This window comes from Apus apus, chromosome 1 (genome assembly GCF_020740795.1).
Source record: "Apus apus isolate bApuApu2 chromosome 1, bApuApu2.pri.cur, whole genome shotgun sequence".
NCBI classification, from domain to species: Eukaryota; Metazoa; Chordata; class Aves; order Apodiformes; family Apodidae; genus Apus; species Apus apus.
In genome coordinates, this window is record NC_067282.1 from 134629026 (window position 1) to 134643272 (window position 14247).

General features: G+C 44.1%; 1 protein-coding gene across 3 annotated transcripts in view; it reads left to right on the forward strand.

Annotated features, from left to right (window-relative positions):
• The first annotated feature begins 257 nt into the window (after positions 1 to 257).
• Positions 258 to 14247, forward strand: part of KIAA0930 (KIAA0930 ortholog) — a 79214-nt gene continuing 65224 nt past the window's right edge. For 2 of the 3 annotated variants that reach the window (XM_051608934.1, XM_051608936.1), the window contains exon 1: positions 258 to 678. In XM_051608934.1, coding sequence (XP_051464894.1) covers positions 534 to 678 — 145 coding nt within the window. In that variant the 5' untranslated portion in view covers positions 258 to 533. Of the gene's footprint in view, positions 679 to 1104; positions 1170 to 14247 lie in introns of those variants that run through there. The other variant, XM_051608937.1, reaches the window with a different exon arrangement.

Here is a 14247-nt window from a genome sequence, read left to right on the forward strand (position 1 = left end):
CTGCGAGGCCCAAGCCCCGCCCGGGGAGCCGGGCCGGACGAGGAGGCCCCACCCGCGGGGGCGGAGGCCGCCGGGCCTTGGTCCCGCCCCCGAGCCGCCCAGACGGGGCGAGCCCGGGCCCGGCGGCCCCGCCCGCGGCGGCAGGAGGGCGGCGGAAGGCGGCGGGCAGCGCCGGGCAGCGCTCGCTCCCTGCTGCTGCTGCTGCTGCTGCTGCTGCTGCTGCTGCTGCCGCTGCCGCTGCCGCTGCCGGGTGCCGCCGGGGCTGCGGGCGGCGCCCGCCCGCCCAACTTTGCGAGGGGAGCCGCGGAGCAGTCGCGCCCCTCGCCATCAGCCGGAGGCGGCGGGGCCGGGAAGGTGTCTTGGCGCTCCCAGCGGGCGGCCCCCCGGCTCCGCCCCGCCGGGAGAGCCGTGCGGGCGGCGGGGGCGGCGGCGGCAGCAGCAGCGCCGGGTGCCTCGGCCGCCTCCGCGGGGCGGCCTGACATGAGATCATCGGCGGCGGCGGCAGCAGCAGCAGCAGCAGCAGCAGCAGCAGCATGGCCTCTGCCAGGAGCGGCGGCCGCGCCGGGCCGCGGGAGGAGGAGGCCAACGGCGAGCTGGACCGCTCCCTGCAGCAGATGCTGCGGGCGATAGCGGAGGAGCGGAGCCGCGCCGGCCTCCGCCAGGAGATCAGCAGCCTCGGTGAGTGGCGGCCCGGGCCTCCCCGGGCGGGCTGGGCGGGAGGCGGGGAGCGGGGGTCGGGGGGGGCGGCCTTCGGCGGCCGCGGAGATTCCCGCCCCGGCCGGGCTGCGGGCCGGGCCGGGCTCCCGGTTGGCCCCGAGCGGCGCTGGCCCGGAGACCTGTTGTGTGCCGGGCCGCGCTGCCCTCACGGGGACGGGCCCTGCAGCCCGCCCGGCGCCCGCGGGGAGCAGCTCTCTTCCCCGTCGTCTGAAGTGCCCTCGGAGGCAGCCGGCCGGGAGGCAGCCCGCCCAGAAGCTGGCCTTCGCTTTGGTTTTGTAAGGTGCAGGCGGTGGGGCCGTGTGTGCTGGCGTGCAGGCGAACCCGTGTTGTCGTCACTCTTGCCAGCGCCTGCAGTCGTAAGGCTCCCGGTCTCGGGAGGCTTTTTTTTTTGCCTCCGAGTTGGACGCCTCCCTTCGCCGAGTCAATGACTGCACGCCGCTTGCCGGGGTCTGGTACGCGCCTCGTGTTGTGGCTCTTGGGGGGTCAGCCCGTTTTTATTTATTTTTTTTTTGTTTCTTTTTTTTTGTTTTTTTTTTTTAAGTCGTGGAGGTTTCTTTCAGCTTTCTGGCTATCCTGTTTCCTTATATTTCGATCGATGCGAATTTTACACGACCCGTCTTTATTTAGCTTTTGGCAAAGCCTGCGTATTGCAAAACACGAGTTTGGAGTTGAAATGCAGTTGACTTGAGGTGACAGTGATGCAACAGCTCCCGCAGCCAAAATTCTTTGCATAAGGAAACTCTTTTGGCTAGGCTGATGAATAGAAAGCATTCATTTTTATGTGCAGCAATAAGAGATTGTAGGCAGAAGTTTTTGATGTGAGGAATGGTTTCTGCCTTATTAAAAACTTTCATATGTCATGGACTGGATGTGTGCTGTAAGGGATGAATGCCCAGAGCTCCTTGCAGAGTCAGGGCTTTCATTTGTGAGCACTTGATGTGCAGTATTTCTCTTGTTTCTTCTCCATGGTCTTTATTAATGGCTCGTCCTTCCTCGGCTCATCCTTCCTCGGCTCATCCTTCCTCAGCTCATTTATAAGGTCCCAAAAGTCTCAATTTCTGGGTCTTTAAAAACTCAGAATGAGTTTTTACTCGAGTTTAACTGGCTTCATGATGTGGGTTGGCATGGGAGATCTCTCACAATTCTCTGTCTGACCTTTGTACATCTGTTTGTCTGCCAGTGCTTATTGTGGTCTCCACAGGGTGGAATGGGCTCTCCCTTCTTTCATTTTGTCTTGCATATACTAAAAGCTTGTGCAAGCAGAGAAATGATCAGTCTTTCTTGTGTCTTTACGTGTTTTCCTAATGGAATTGGATCTCTGGGCTTTGCTGTAGTGTAAAAAAGTTAAAAGGTGAAATAAAGTCTTGTAGCAAAGAAATCGGTAAATGCCAGAAAAAAAACCCACAAAGCAAACCCAAGAAAACACCACAAAATCTAAATGCCTGTGAAATTGCTTTAAATATAAAGCTGTTGTCAGCTCATGTTTGGCCCTGCCGTGTTTGAAGGAAAATAAAGATGCACAGAAATAGAAATGTCACCATTGCTTTCTGTTACTACTGTTGGAAAAGGGAAAAACCGCGGTGGCTGGTAAGAACGTAGAAGTACTTCTTCTCCACTTGTGTTGGAGCACATATCCACAATAGCTCATCACGAGAAGTCCTGCTATGTAACTCTGGGATTAGCACACAAGTAATGGATCAGTGTTGCACCTCTCTTTCACTGGATGAAGACTTGAGCGGAAAATCTCAGGAGAACAGTTTACCTCATTTTACTAAGGGACTGATCCTGGCTGTAGATATTTGCTTATGTATGTCTGTACCTCTGTGGAAATAAGTTATATATGCCCACAGCAGTGCTTCAGATGTTCAGTTTTTATATCCAGGGAACAGAGCTGAACTTGTAGCTGGAAACACTACAGTTTGCCAAGCTGTTACGCTTTTCCCAGGAGTGCAGTGACTTGCAGGTAGAGAAGTGCCACAGATCTCCCTGCCCAGGGCAGCTGCGGGTGTGATGGGCCTTCAGCTGTGGTGGCTGTGGGATAGGGTGGAAATTTTAGTGCAGGGACAGTCTGATCTGTGGTGGCTATTTCTGAGCCTAGTTGCTGAACATGGTTTACCTCTTGCACTCGAGTCCCATGCTAATCCCCAAGCGCTACAGAGTCACAAAATGGGACCTTTCTCAGGATTGGAGGTTACAGACCCAGTTTGTCATAGGGGCGTTTAAGTTGTCACAGCATCTGACCAGTTTTCTTAAAAATCTATACATATTCTTACTTAAAGTTTGGGAGGAACATATTGGGAGGCCTAGGAGACTGAATATCTCTGTGCTATAAATTTCCACTTCTGTATTTTGAAGGATTTTCCATGATCTTCATTGCATAGTGTGCTGCATGGTACCTGCTATGTAACATTGTCACTCCCAATGAATCAGTGTTCTTTTTCCCTACTCTGTGGTTTATTGCTGGGGAAGTCAGTAGCTTCAATACTTCTCCTAGGAAAAACACTGAGCTTTTGGAGTGGTGCTCTATAGAAATTGTAGATGAATAGAAGGGTATCAGGTGTAATTTTATGGCTTAAATTTATGCATGTCTGGACTGCACTAGCAAATGCTGTTGCAGGGCAAGCAATTTAGAATGGCTGTAATCCAGCTATACTGGGCACCGGCAGCACAGCAGTTGTAAAGGCTTTTGCTTGAGTTCACTGTTTGTGAAAGAAGCCAGCCCTTTATAGGTTCAGGTGACTAACAGACAGGTTTTGTCTAGTCTTTGTTCCTGGGTGCTGTTATTCAAAGCAATCCTACTGCTGCAGCCTTTGGCATGTCACCTGTTGTGCTGCAGGAGGAGCATGTCCACAGCTGTTTTTTTATTAGTGGTGTTTCTTTTAGTAGTGGCCAAGTCCTCTTCAGCTGTGTCAGCAGGTTAAACCTGTTGTGTTTTTCTGAGTTCTCTTGAAATCTGCTGGCAAAGACTTTGACCATATTAAATTCTGAGTTTTCCCTGAGTGCTGTTAACCCCTTAACAACAAAATGGGACTCACTGGGTCCATAATTTGAGTGGCCTCTCTCCTTTTGTGTAATTCCTTTAAGTGAGCCCCTGCTCCCCAGCCTAAGGAGGAAATAGCTGGTTTTGCTGACGCTGGGTTTTGGTAAGAGGAATTGCTTTATTTCAGGAGTATCACAAAAGCATTTGAAGAAATAGTGTCCAAAAATGTGAATCCCCTTGCATGGGATTTTTAGCATTGCCCTGTTACTGTAATGTAGAAAATATAGCAAGCCTGACATCACACTTCAAAATAATGACTTATCTGTGACTCCTTACCAAGCTGGTTAGGGGGAATGATGATGCCACTCTGAGAAGTCTCAGCTGAATGTCATCCAGTTGTGCAGAGCATTACATTAGTGTTGTGCACAAGGCTTGTTCTGAAGTGTTGTTGGTTAAAACATTTATTTGGCAAACTATTTTTCCTTCTGGGGTAATGATGTGTCTTCTCAGCCAGGCTGTGTGTAAGACTGTAAAGTTACCTTATTAGTCAAAGCCCTGAACTGGAAGAGTTTTATTTTTGGTTGTGCCTGAAATGTGTAAGTGTGTTAGATGCTTATTTTCCCTGTGTCCTTCTGTTCTCCAGAAACAGATTGCCCTGCCTTTAGTGTAGTGCCATGTGCTTGGGTGGGGGGGTGTGACTTGGTGCATCCTGGCACTTAGAATGAGTAAGAAAAAATAAGTAGGTAGATCTGAACATTGTCTTGAGCTGTGGCTGATCAGTAATGGAGATGTGTAGCCAGGCAAAAGGTGAAGAAGTCTTAAGGGTCCTGAGAAGCAGGTGGCTGCCCCATAAGCTGCATGAAATCAGCAGTAGACAGGCAGCTGAAAACTGCTGCCACCTACTATGGAAGATCTGTAATGGAGGTGGTCACAGGTGGAGAGGCCAGACCCTGCAGAAGGCCCAATAGTCTTATCAGTTCTGGTGGGTTGACCCTGGCTAAATGCCAGGTTCCCACTAAGCTGCTCTATCACTCCCCTCTTCAGCTGGACAGAGGAGAGAAAACACAAGGAAAGGCTGCTGAGTTGAGAAGGAGAGCCAGTTACTATTATGGGCAAAACAGACTTGACTTGGTAAGTTAATTTATTAACGATTAAATCAGAGTAGGATAATGAGAAATAAGAAAAAAAAATTTAATAGCATCCATATACCCCCTTCCTTCTTTGCAGACTCAACTTCAGTCCCAATTTCTCTACCTTCTTCCCCCAAGCATCACAGGGGAACAGGGAAAGGCAGTTCATCACATGTTGTCTTTGCTATTCCTTCCTCCCCACACTCTTGCCCTGCTCCAGTGTGGGGTCCCTGCCACTGGAGACAATCCTCCATGAACTTCTCTACTGTGACTCCTTCCTAGGGATTGCAGTTCTTCACAACCTGCTCCAGTATGAGTCTCTTTCACAGGGTGCAGTCCTTCAGGAAAAGACTGCTCTAGTGTAGGGAGTCACAAGTTCTGCCAGCAAACCTGCTTCAGCAGTGTTTCTCTCTCCACAGGAACACGGGTCCTGCTAGGAGCCTGCTTGAGCGAGTGCTTCCCATGGGCTCACCACAGGGCATCCACCTGTTCTGGTGTGTGGGGTGCACACATGGGGTCCATTGTCCATGGGGTGCAAATGGAAATCTGCTCCACCATGGACCTCCATGGACTGCATGGGCTTCACCAGGGGCTGCAGGGGAATCTGCTCCAGCACCTGGAGCTCCTTCTCCCCCTCCTTCACTAACCTTAGTGTCTGCATGGCTGTTTATCTCACACATTCTCACACCTCTCTTGCTGCAATTGCACGGGGTTTTTTTTGTCTCTTCTTAAAGATGTTACTGTAGAGGTGCTACCACTGTCACTGATGGGCTCAGCCTGGGTCCATCTTGGAGTCAGCTGGCATTGGCTCTGTTGGATGTGAGGGGAGCTTCTAGCAGCTTCTCACATAAGTCACCTCTGCTACCAAAACCTTGCCACACAATACCCAGAACATGAGTAATGAAGTTTGGTTGCCCAGTGGTAGAAAACATGTTCTTGTACTTGACTGACTTGCTGAAGTTGGTGTACTTGGCATGAGAACAGCAGAAGGAACATTCATTCTCAAAGTCTGAGGATTGTATTGACTTGTTTGTGCAGCAGTGCACCTCAGGGCTTGTCAGAGGAGTAAAGACAGTGGGATGATTCATGTGCCAAGTTATCTTGATGAGTAAATCCTGGAAATAAATAGCATTCCAGCCTTCCTGAAAGAAGGAAAGGTGAGGTAGCATACAGTAAGTGCTTGTGCATGTGAGTGTTGTGAAAACATGATGAAAACATAAAGACCCAGGTGTGAAAATGTGGGTAGAAGGATGGAGAATGATGGAAGAAATTTTTAGAAAGCCAAAGAGGTTAAAATGAAGAATTAAAAAGAAGATTGAGTATTTTGGATTTGAAAGTATTAAATTCAGGCTGTAACTCTATCCCAGTGTAATAACTTTTAATTAAATTATAATATTCAAGAAGGTTATATTTGCTTTGAAACTTTGAAGAAAGTGTAACCACTGAGTAGGTGGAAGTATCTTCTGAGAATTTGCTGCAGTACCAAACTGGTTTGACAGGAGTAACTTTCATGCAGAAACAAAACATATTCTTCATTGATGGTTCCTCCTGGAGTTAGTTCACTGACTTGTCCAGTCAAAGGTGACAAACTACAAAATCTGAGGAGCTTTTGATCTATGAATAACAAGGTACAAAAATCACAGCTGTCTCCTTGAGGGATATATACAACTGAATTCACTAGCTACGAATAATGCCCCCTGTAATGAGTTAGTTTAAGATACAAATCTGTAGATACATTTACTTTCTTTTCGTTCAACACATTTAGAAGGAATTTAATTTAAAATACTGGTTTTACTACTTATACCTTCACGTTTGTACAGATTCTTTTATCATATTTATAAAATGTTTTACAGCTAATGAACATGAAATGTTCAATAAAAAATGAATTGTCAAATATTGAAGAAAGAAAATATATTAATGTAAGTAATTTATAAATAGTACAATAAAAATGTTTATAGAGTAAATTAGTAAAATAAAAAATAAAAAACTCCGCATTATTCCAGCCGGGAAGAATCTGTTTCTATCCAGGAAGAGTTCTAGAAAGTAGAAATGCAAAGCAAGATCAGAACAGGTTATTTAAATCAGAGTTAAAGTAGGTACTTCGACGTCAAAGTGATTTAACCAGCTCACACTGCATATCAAACCTCATATTTATGTTGGAGAAAGATGAGCAAATAGCAAAGAAATTCATGTGTGAAAATGGAGATAATGCAATTTATTTAATTATTTTTAGAGGTAGGTAGGGAAGATGATTTTAAAGCTGCCTTTTTTTTTTTTTCCTGGCATAGAAATTTGGGAGAAATTCCTGAAATTAAGCGTGCATGTGTACATTTGATGTGTAGTTGAATGCTTGGATAGGGTAATGTAGGAGAAACCACAGCTGGAGCCAATTCTGAGACCCTAGGGGTTTGGTAGTGGGATGCAAGTACTCATTCAAGGAGTACTGTTTGTATTCCAAGGACATCAGACTCAGGCGAGTCCGATGGAGGGTAGTTTTGGATGCTTGTATGAGGGCTGGAGTGGGTAAGTTTAAAAGCAGGGTGCAGTGCCAAATTTTAAGGTAGTGTCTTTCTGTAATGCACCAGTGAGAACAAGTAGTTGAAGGTTGCTGCTGGGAAACTGCCTGTCTGGCAGGGCTGTGCTAGGTGGCATGCTTTTTGTTGGTGAGATTTCTTTCTGTTGGTATAGCAGAGCAGAAGAGAAGCTGTGATTTTGCTCTCAGGAGTTTCTGTGCTGTGGTGGTGGGGTCTGATAGAGGGACAAATGAGGGGAATCTCACACTGAATGGGAGACCTTGTGATGTTGGGATAAGGTTGTGTAGGGTTACAGAGACAAATGATGGTCTTAATATTAAATCTGAAGATAAAATACCTGGTGTCAGAGCATTGAAATCTTGTGCCCTAGGATACTATCCTGCTACTTCTGCAGTCAAGCATGGGATATTTAGGAATATCTGTGTAGCATCAAATAATAGAGAAGTCTGGGGTAAACTAGGGCTGCAGCCCTCCAGGGTAAATACGTTTGTTGTTTTTTTTTTAATGAGGGTTCATTTAGAATTCCATTTTCATTATTTAATAGAACCCTGCTCATGCTGTTGTCACTAATGCCCTGTCACACTTTCCGTTACATACCAGTGTTGCAGGGGATTTGTAGTTTGGCTATGAAGGTTAGCTTCTGTCAGGAGCTTGACAGACATCATACCAGATCAATAATATAATGTAGTCTTTTTTTCTGCTGCAGCTTTCACATGTTTTTTTGGGCAGTTTGGTTATCAGTTTATTCTTTCTTTTAAATGGATATGAAGCTTTATGGGATTTTCATGTCTTGCTCCACAGTATGCATGTTGAAATTAGGAGAGTCACACTGGAGATGCTGAAGTAAGGGGTTGAGATTTTATTTAAACAAAACAAGACAACCCACCCCAACAGAAAACCCCAAAATACCCTTGAAAGCATTGTTGCCTCAACTAAGTAAGTAGCTCAGTTCTTAAAATGAGGCATGCTACTGTTAATTTTTGGATGCTAGTAGAGGTTGCTGGATGCTCAGGTTTTTGAAAACTAGTCTCTCAGGGCAGAATTACGAATCTGTAAGCCTGACAGTGGGAATAATCAGGGTGTTTTAAAACAACCATCTCTTATGTATGTAATTCTGCAATTTTAGTTGATAGCTTAACTGTTTGGTTATTTTTTTCTAGCAATCTACTCTAAATCTAGTGCTAGTTGCAAATCCATTTTGAAATCTGGGTTCTATTTTGAATTTTAAGGTGGATGGCAAGCCTGTCTTATGGATTAAAATACAGTTTACCTTTACAGTTCAGGATGGATCTTCTAAGGATTTAACAGTGTATCTGGTTGGATTCTTCCCAGAGAAATGGAAAACTGAATTTCCTGAAGGATGAAGCATGTTAGTCTCCCCTTATCATCTGTTTTCAGGCTGCTGGCCTATAGAAAAAGCTCAGAGGATGCAAACTTTTCAACAGTTGAAATACAGCGTCTTACATTCTGGCTACATTTGGGGAAGAACAAACCCCTGCAATTAGATAATAGTGATTGTTGCACCTACTTATCCTGGTGAACAGGCTAAGAAGGATCAGGGTAGCAGCTCACAGATATTGCAAATATTATCCTGAAGTGAATGATAGGAGGAGGTCTGTACAAAATCAATTCACGGTTTCAGGAGCGCAATGAATAGTGAAGCTACTTTTCCTCCAGTTGGTATTCAAAAGAATGTGAAACGAGCTGCTTTTGATCTGTATGCAGCCCCTTGGGCTAAACAGGGTGAGTGTCAGAGAATCAAGGTTGTGCTTTTTGTGTGTGTGTGATCCCGAAGAGTATAGTAATTGCTTTTCTTGGTGCAGAAAAATAAAATACAGCCAGGATACTGAAACACCAGGTAGAGCATTATACTGCTTCTGTAGAAGCATTGTGGTAACCTGGGTACAATTCAGGAGCAGTTCTGTTGACTGAAGTTAATCAGAGCAACAGTCCTAAGTATTTTTTTTTCCCTCTGGATTCTTACTGTTTCAGGCATGAATACTACATGTAAGGATTTATAGGGTTTTCTGCAATCCCATTTTAGAAGCAAGGCTTTAAAACTGAAGTTCTTGTCGTTTTGGTTTGGCTGGTCTTTAATACTGTAGTACTGACTGTGTGCTAGTACTATGCAGAAGTTGAACCTTGACAACAATAATATAACCTTTCTTCTCTGGGAGGTTCCTTAAACATGTTTCATTAGGAGTCTCAAAGTTACTTCCCTTTGAGGTGAATGTATTGTTTTGCAGGCAGATAGAATGCTGTGATATGAAAAATTACTCTTTTTGGGACAATGTCCTTCCTGCCACTACAGAGAGGGAACTGGTGCTGGTATTTAGGCTGTATCTGGTGTTTAAAAATACTCTTTATATAGTTTTTTTTCTTACAGCTGGATTTTTCAGAAAGCATAGCACATGAGAGGCAATTAATAGCCTTTCATGTCAGGACCAATTTTGAAGCATTCTGGGGTGTTCTCGGGCACAACAGAGTTCCCGATGTTCAGAAGTGCATTTGAAGCCACTTAATCTTTTATTCTGTGTCTGCTTTCCCTCATGGGAAATCATATCATTTGACTGTGTTTCTCCCCTTTAACCAGGATGTGCTAAGTGAGTCGGACTGAGGCTGCCACTGGTTTTGATATTAGTGTTGGGGTGATGAAAATCTTTATGGCTCAATAGTGCTCTAGCTTTTAGTAAGCTAGTAACGATAGTGGTTTTAAACTGGAAGAGGGAAGAGTTAGGTTAGGTGTTACGATTAAAGTCTTTACTGTTAGCATTGTGAGGCATTGGAACAGGTTGCCCAGGGCGGTTGTACCTGCCTCCTCCCTGGAAGTGTTCAAGGGCAGGTTGGATGGGGCTCTGAGCAACTTGGTCTGGTGGGAGGTGTCCCTGCCCATGCAGGGGGATTGGAACTAGATGATCTTCTAGGTCCCTTGCAACACAAACCATTCTATGATTTTATGATAAGTTGCCACACAGAGGAGAGAGGCCTTATATTCAGTAATGGCCAGAGGCCACCTCCATGCCTGGATTCTTAGTTTCACAAAATTTACACTGGATGTTGCTACCACTTTATCAGTCCATTGCGTCTGCAGTTTGTAGGGTCTTCTGGTTGAAGATTGGCAACACATAGCCCTTGAATGCTGGGGTGATGTTTCCCTTGGTCAAATGGATGTAGAAGATGTCTTACTTCTGGTTCTCTTTATCTGAAAGTAATATAGGAAGTTTTAGATCCAGTCTCCATGTGTCTCATTACCAAGCCTGCATAAAAAGGAGTGAGTTGAGAGTTCTTGGTCTCGTAGGGCTCCATGTAGCCAGCAGGAACTTGAGAGAAAGATTAAAATGCCAGTGAAGCTTGAGGTGTCTTTGCACTATGAAGTTTTATTTAATTGCCTAGACATACTAAAACTTCATAGAGGTGAGAGAAGTGTTTTGAAATTGATTTATAGAATTCTGCTAAGAGTTGTGAAAGATGCCACCAGAAAGTTATTCCTGTTCTTTTTCAGAAAACAATACAGGAGCTTTTGAGTGTCTAGCAGTGTTATATTTTCAATAAAAAGTTTGTTTACTTGCCTGCCTTAAAGGACCTTGAGAGGTGGATTTTAAATTTCCATAAAACTCGGTACTCTTTAATAAGACACAGGGTGTTTAGTGTGATCTAAGCCTTAAGGAGATGAGTTTATTTCCTCATAAACATTACTTCTGCTACATTATTGTCTGAGCTCATCTCAGAAACAAAAGCTGCAAGCTCATTGTGCAGTATAAAGCTTTGTGTAAACCTAGTGGCTTTTTAAATAATCATGACCCAGCTTTTATATACTTCATAGGAATGCTTAAATACTTCTTCCCTTTCACTTAATGAGAAATTTCATTCTGTCTAAATAATGAAGATCTGAATAGCTGACCCATGTTTTTCATAACAAGGGTGACTAAAGTCTAGTCGAAGCATCATGTGAGTTGTTAGTAGGCCATGGAATAAAGAAGAACTAATTTCGTCCTCTTTGATCTTTGATATTACAAGCATAGATTATATTATACTCTCTTCTTTGTTCTGACTCATCAAATTCATACTGGATTGTGTTTCATAAGCAACTTTTTTTCCCCTTCAGTTAAAAAAGAAGTAAAGGTATACATGACGTGCTTTGGAGAGGCAGGTGATTTTAAAATGTTCTAGGATCATTTTTCACTTTCTTCTGCTAGGCTGACTCATTTGTTGATATATATTTAATTCAATGCATTGATCCCATGACAAGATAAAAGTATTTCTCAATGGAATAATGATACCTTTAGTACTTGTTCCATGTTTGAGTCTTTTCCCCAAGCCAATGGGGAAAGAGTGATTGTGAGCCTAACATGAAAAAGTAAAAAAGCAGGCAAAGTGTAAGATCCAAAGTAAGGTATTTGCTTCTTTTAAAATTTTGCTGGTTTTATTTCTAAAGTAACGTTTTCATGTATCTCCAATATATTGAGATTTGAAAGTTTGGACTTGCTTGGAATCGTGGGTCGAAGGTCACTCTAACGTTTTGCTCTGGGAGTTTACGATTTGCCTTTTGCAGGTCGTACTGATGATGTAGGTGTTGCATTCTGAGGAGGCTGGTGTCCTGTTTTTGGAAGCTGTGCTGTCACCTGCACAAGAGGCAGTCTGCCTTACGTCCTTATTGTAGCATGGCCAGGAGCACCACCTTCAGCTGGTGATATTTTACCATTGTGAAACATTTTTCAGGTGTTCGGAGACTCATCCATCTGATGCTTGCATGAGATTTTAACTCCTCAGTCAACCTGAGGTTTGGTGGTTCATCGTTCTTTCTATTGTCGCTACAGGAGGAGAGGGAGGAATGAGTCACTCTCTAAATTGGAATACAGTAGAAGTCTGTATCCCACTGAGGAGAAATGTACCAACCACTGATGCTCACCTTCAGAGATTGGGATTTAGTGTCTACTCTTCTGTGGATTTCTTCTGTCATTTGGGGAAGTTGCTGGCAGTCCTGGCACCTGTGTTCCCCATCTGGTATTGGGCAAGAATAGGCATTACCTGAGAGTGAAAACTCTCCTATGGTTGACAACTCTACTAGTATCTTAAAGACAAAGGGTGAGTGGGAACAAAGAGGTCCCTCCATAAGCAACATTCCAGAGGAACGGAATAGCATATCCACAGTGGAGTGCACAAGCAAAAGCATGGGTCTGTCCAGCATGGACTGTCCTCTTCAGCCCGGAACTCATTGGTTTGGTAGAAAGATGGAGCAGATGAGAATAGAAAGGAAAATGGGAGATGACAGTGCGTATTTTGCTGTGTTAGTGGTTTAATGACTTTCTTCCCCATCTGAACAAAAGCATGCCTGTAAATAATACAGATTTTGCATTATTAACAAAAACCATGAACACAGAGTTGTCTGTGGATTTTGGAGGTCAAAACTTGAATTCTGAGGTCCTTTCCAACCTGAATTATTCTGTGTATCTATGTACTTGCCAGAGATAAAGAAATCTCCAGGTTTAAATTTTTTATCCTGTAGTGTTCTGAATGGAGCAAAAGGGGAAATGAAGCATAGGCATGTCCTTCCTCTTTCTACTTTGCTGGCAAGAAAGTTTGAAAGGAATGACAAATGTTTCTTCTTCAGCAAAATGCTGTGAAAAAAAGTAGCAATTAAAAATGTAATCACAGAATGGTTTGGGTTGGGAGGGACCTTGCCTTCTACTTGTTTGTCATTGTCTCTTGAACCTGAAGTGGGGTGAATTTTCTAAAATTCAAAGAAAGCGAAAGGGCAGGGGGAAACTGGAGTTTCTGTGGCTGGAGCCTTTATGTGTCTCTTCGAATGCAAGATCTGTGCTTCAGTGCTTTGATGATTGAATGGAAGAATATTAAGATTTATTTTCTTTACTTCAAAACTCTAGTGGCAACATGAAAAGGTAGTAAACTGTGTCATCAAAATCACAGGGAAGGGTGTTTGTAAGCCTAACAGTGGGGAAAAGCAGAAAAAAACATTGCCCTCTTGTGCGTTTTCTGAGAAATTTTCTAAATAAGACCTTTCTTTCTCAACTCACGTGTTCCTACTTGAGACCTTGTAACTGTCATGAGATAAAGGTAGTGATTTCTTGATGGATGAATGCTGTGACTGTTTCTGGATTTATAAATTATATTTCATAATAATTTTTCAGTCTGGAGAGAGTGGCTTGGCTGGGGATGATGATGTGGGTAGGAGAGAGGCCCTGGGAGGGTGAGAGGGCATAAGAAGCAAAACTGAAGTGTCAAACCATAGTCCTGTTAGAGATCAGAGGCAAAAGAGTCAGAGGAAGTCTCCTAAATATTTAGTATTGTATTCTCTGGGCTACCCCACTGTGGTACACCCATGCACAGGCCTTCCAGATCCATAGGGGTTCATAGCTGTACAAGTCTCTCCTTTGGAGGAGAAATTGGAAATTGTTGCTGGTTACAAATGGAAAGGGATGGCATGTTTTCAGGAGCTAATATGTTAATGGTAGACATAACCTCCATTTATTAAATTGAGTAGTAGCTTTCCACTAGTTCCTCTCTGTCCTGAGGAGTAGGGTGCTGCTGGCTTTAGGGCAGTTGTTTTGGGTCCTTTCTGACTGCAGTTGTTACATCATGAATGTTAGGAAAATTCCTCCTTTCTTTCCTTTTAACCAGTAATGACTCTTTCCCTGGAGAACAATTTTTCCTTGCTTTTGGTTGTTCTGCTGTGGATTAAATTAAAGTCCTGTGCTTTAATTGGGACTGTCAGGGAACCATACCTTTCCTTGCACGTACAAGATGCCTGCAGCACAGAAGGCTGGTGTGCTGTCAAGGGGATTGATGGTCTCCAGATCTGCAGCTCTGCAAGCTACATGCAGTGCCTGCAGGCTGGCCTTGGACTGGTTTCTTGTCCCTTTGATAG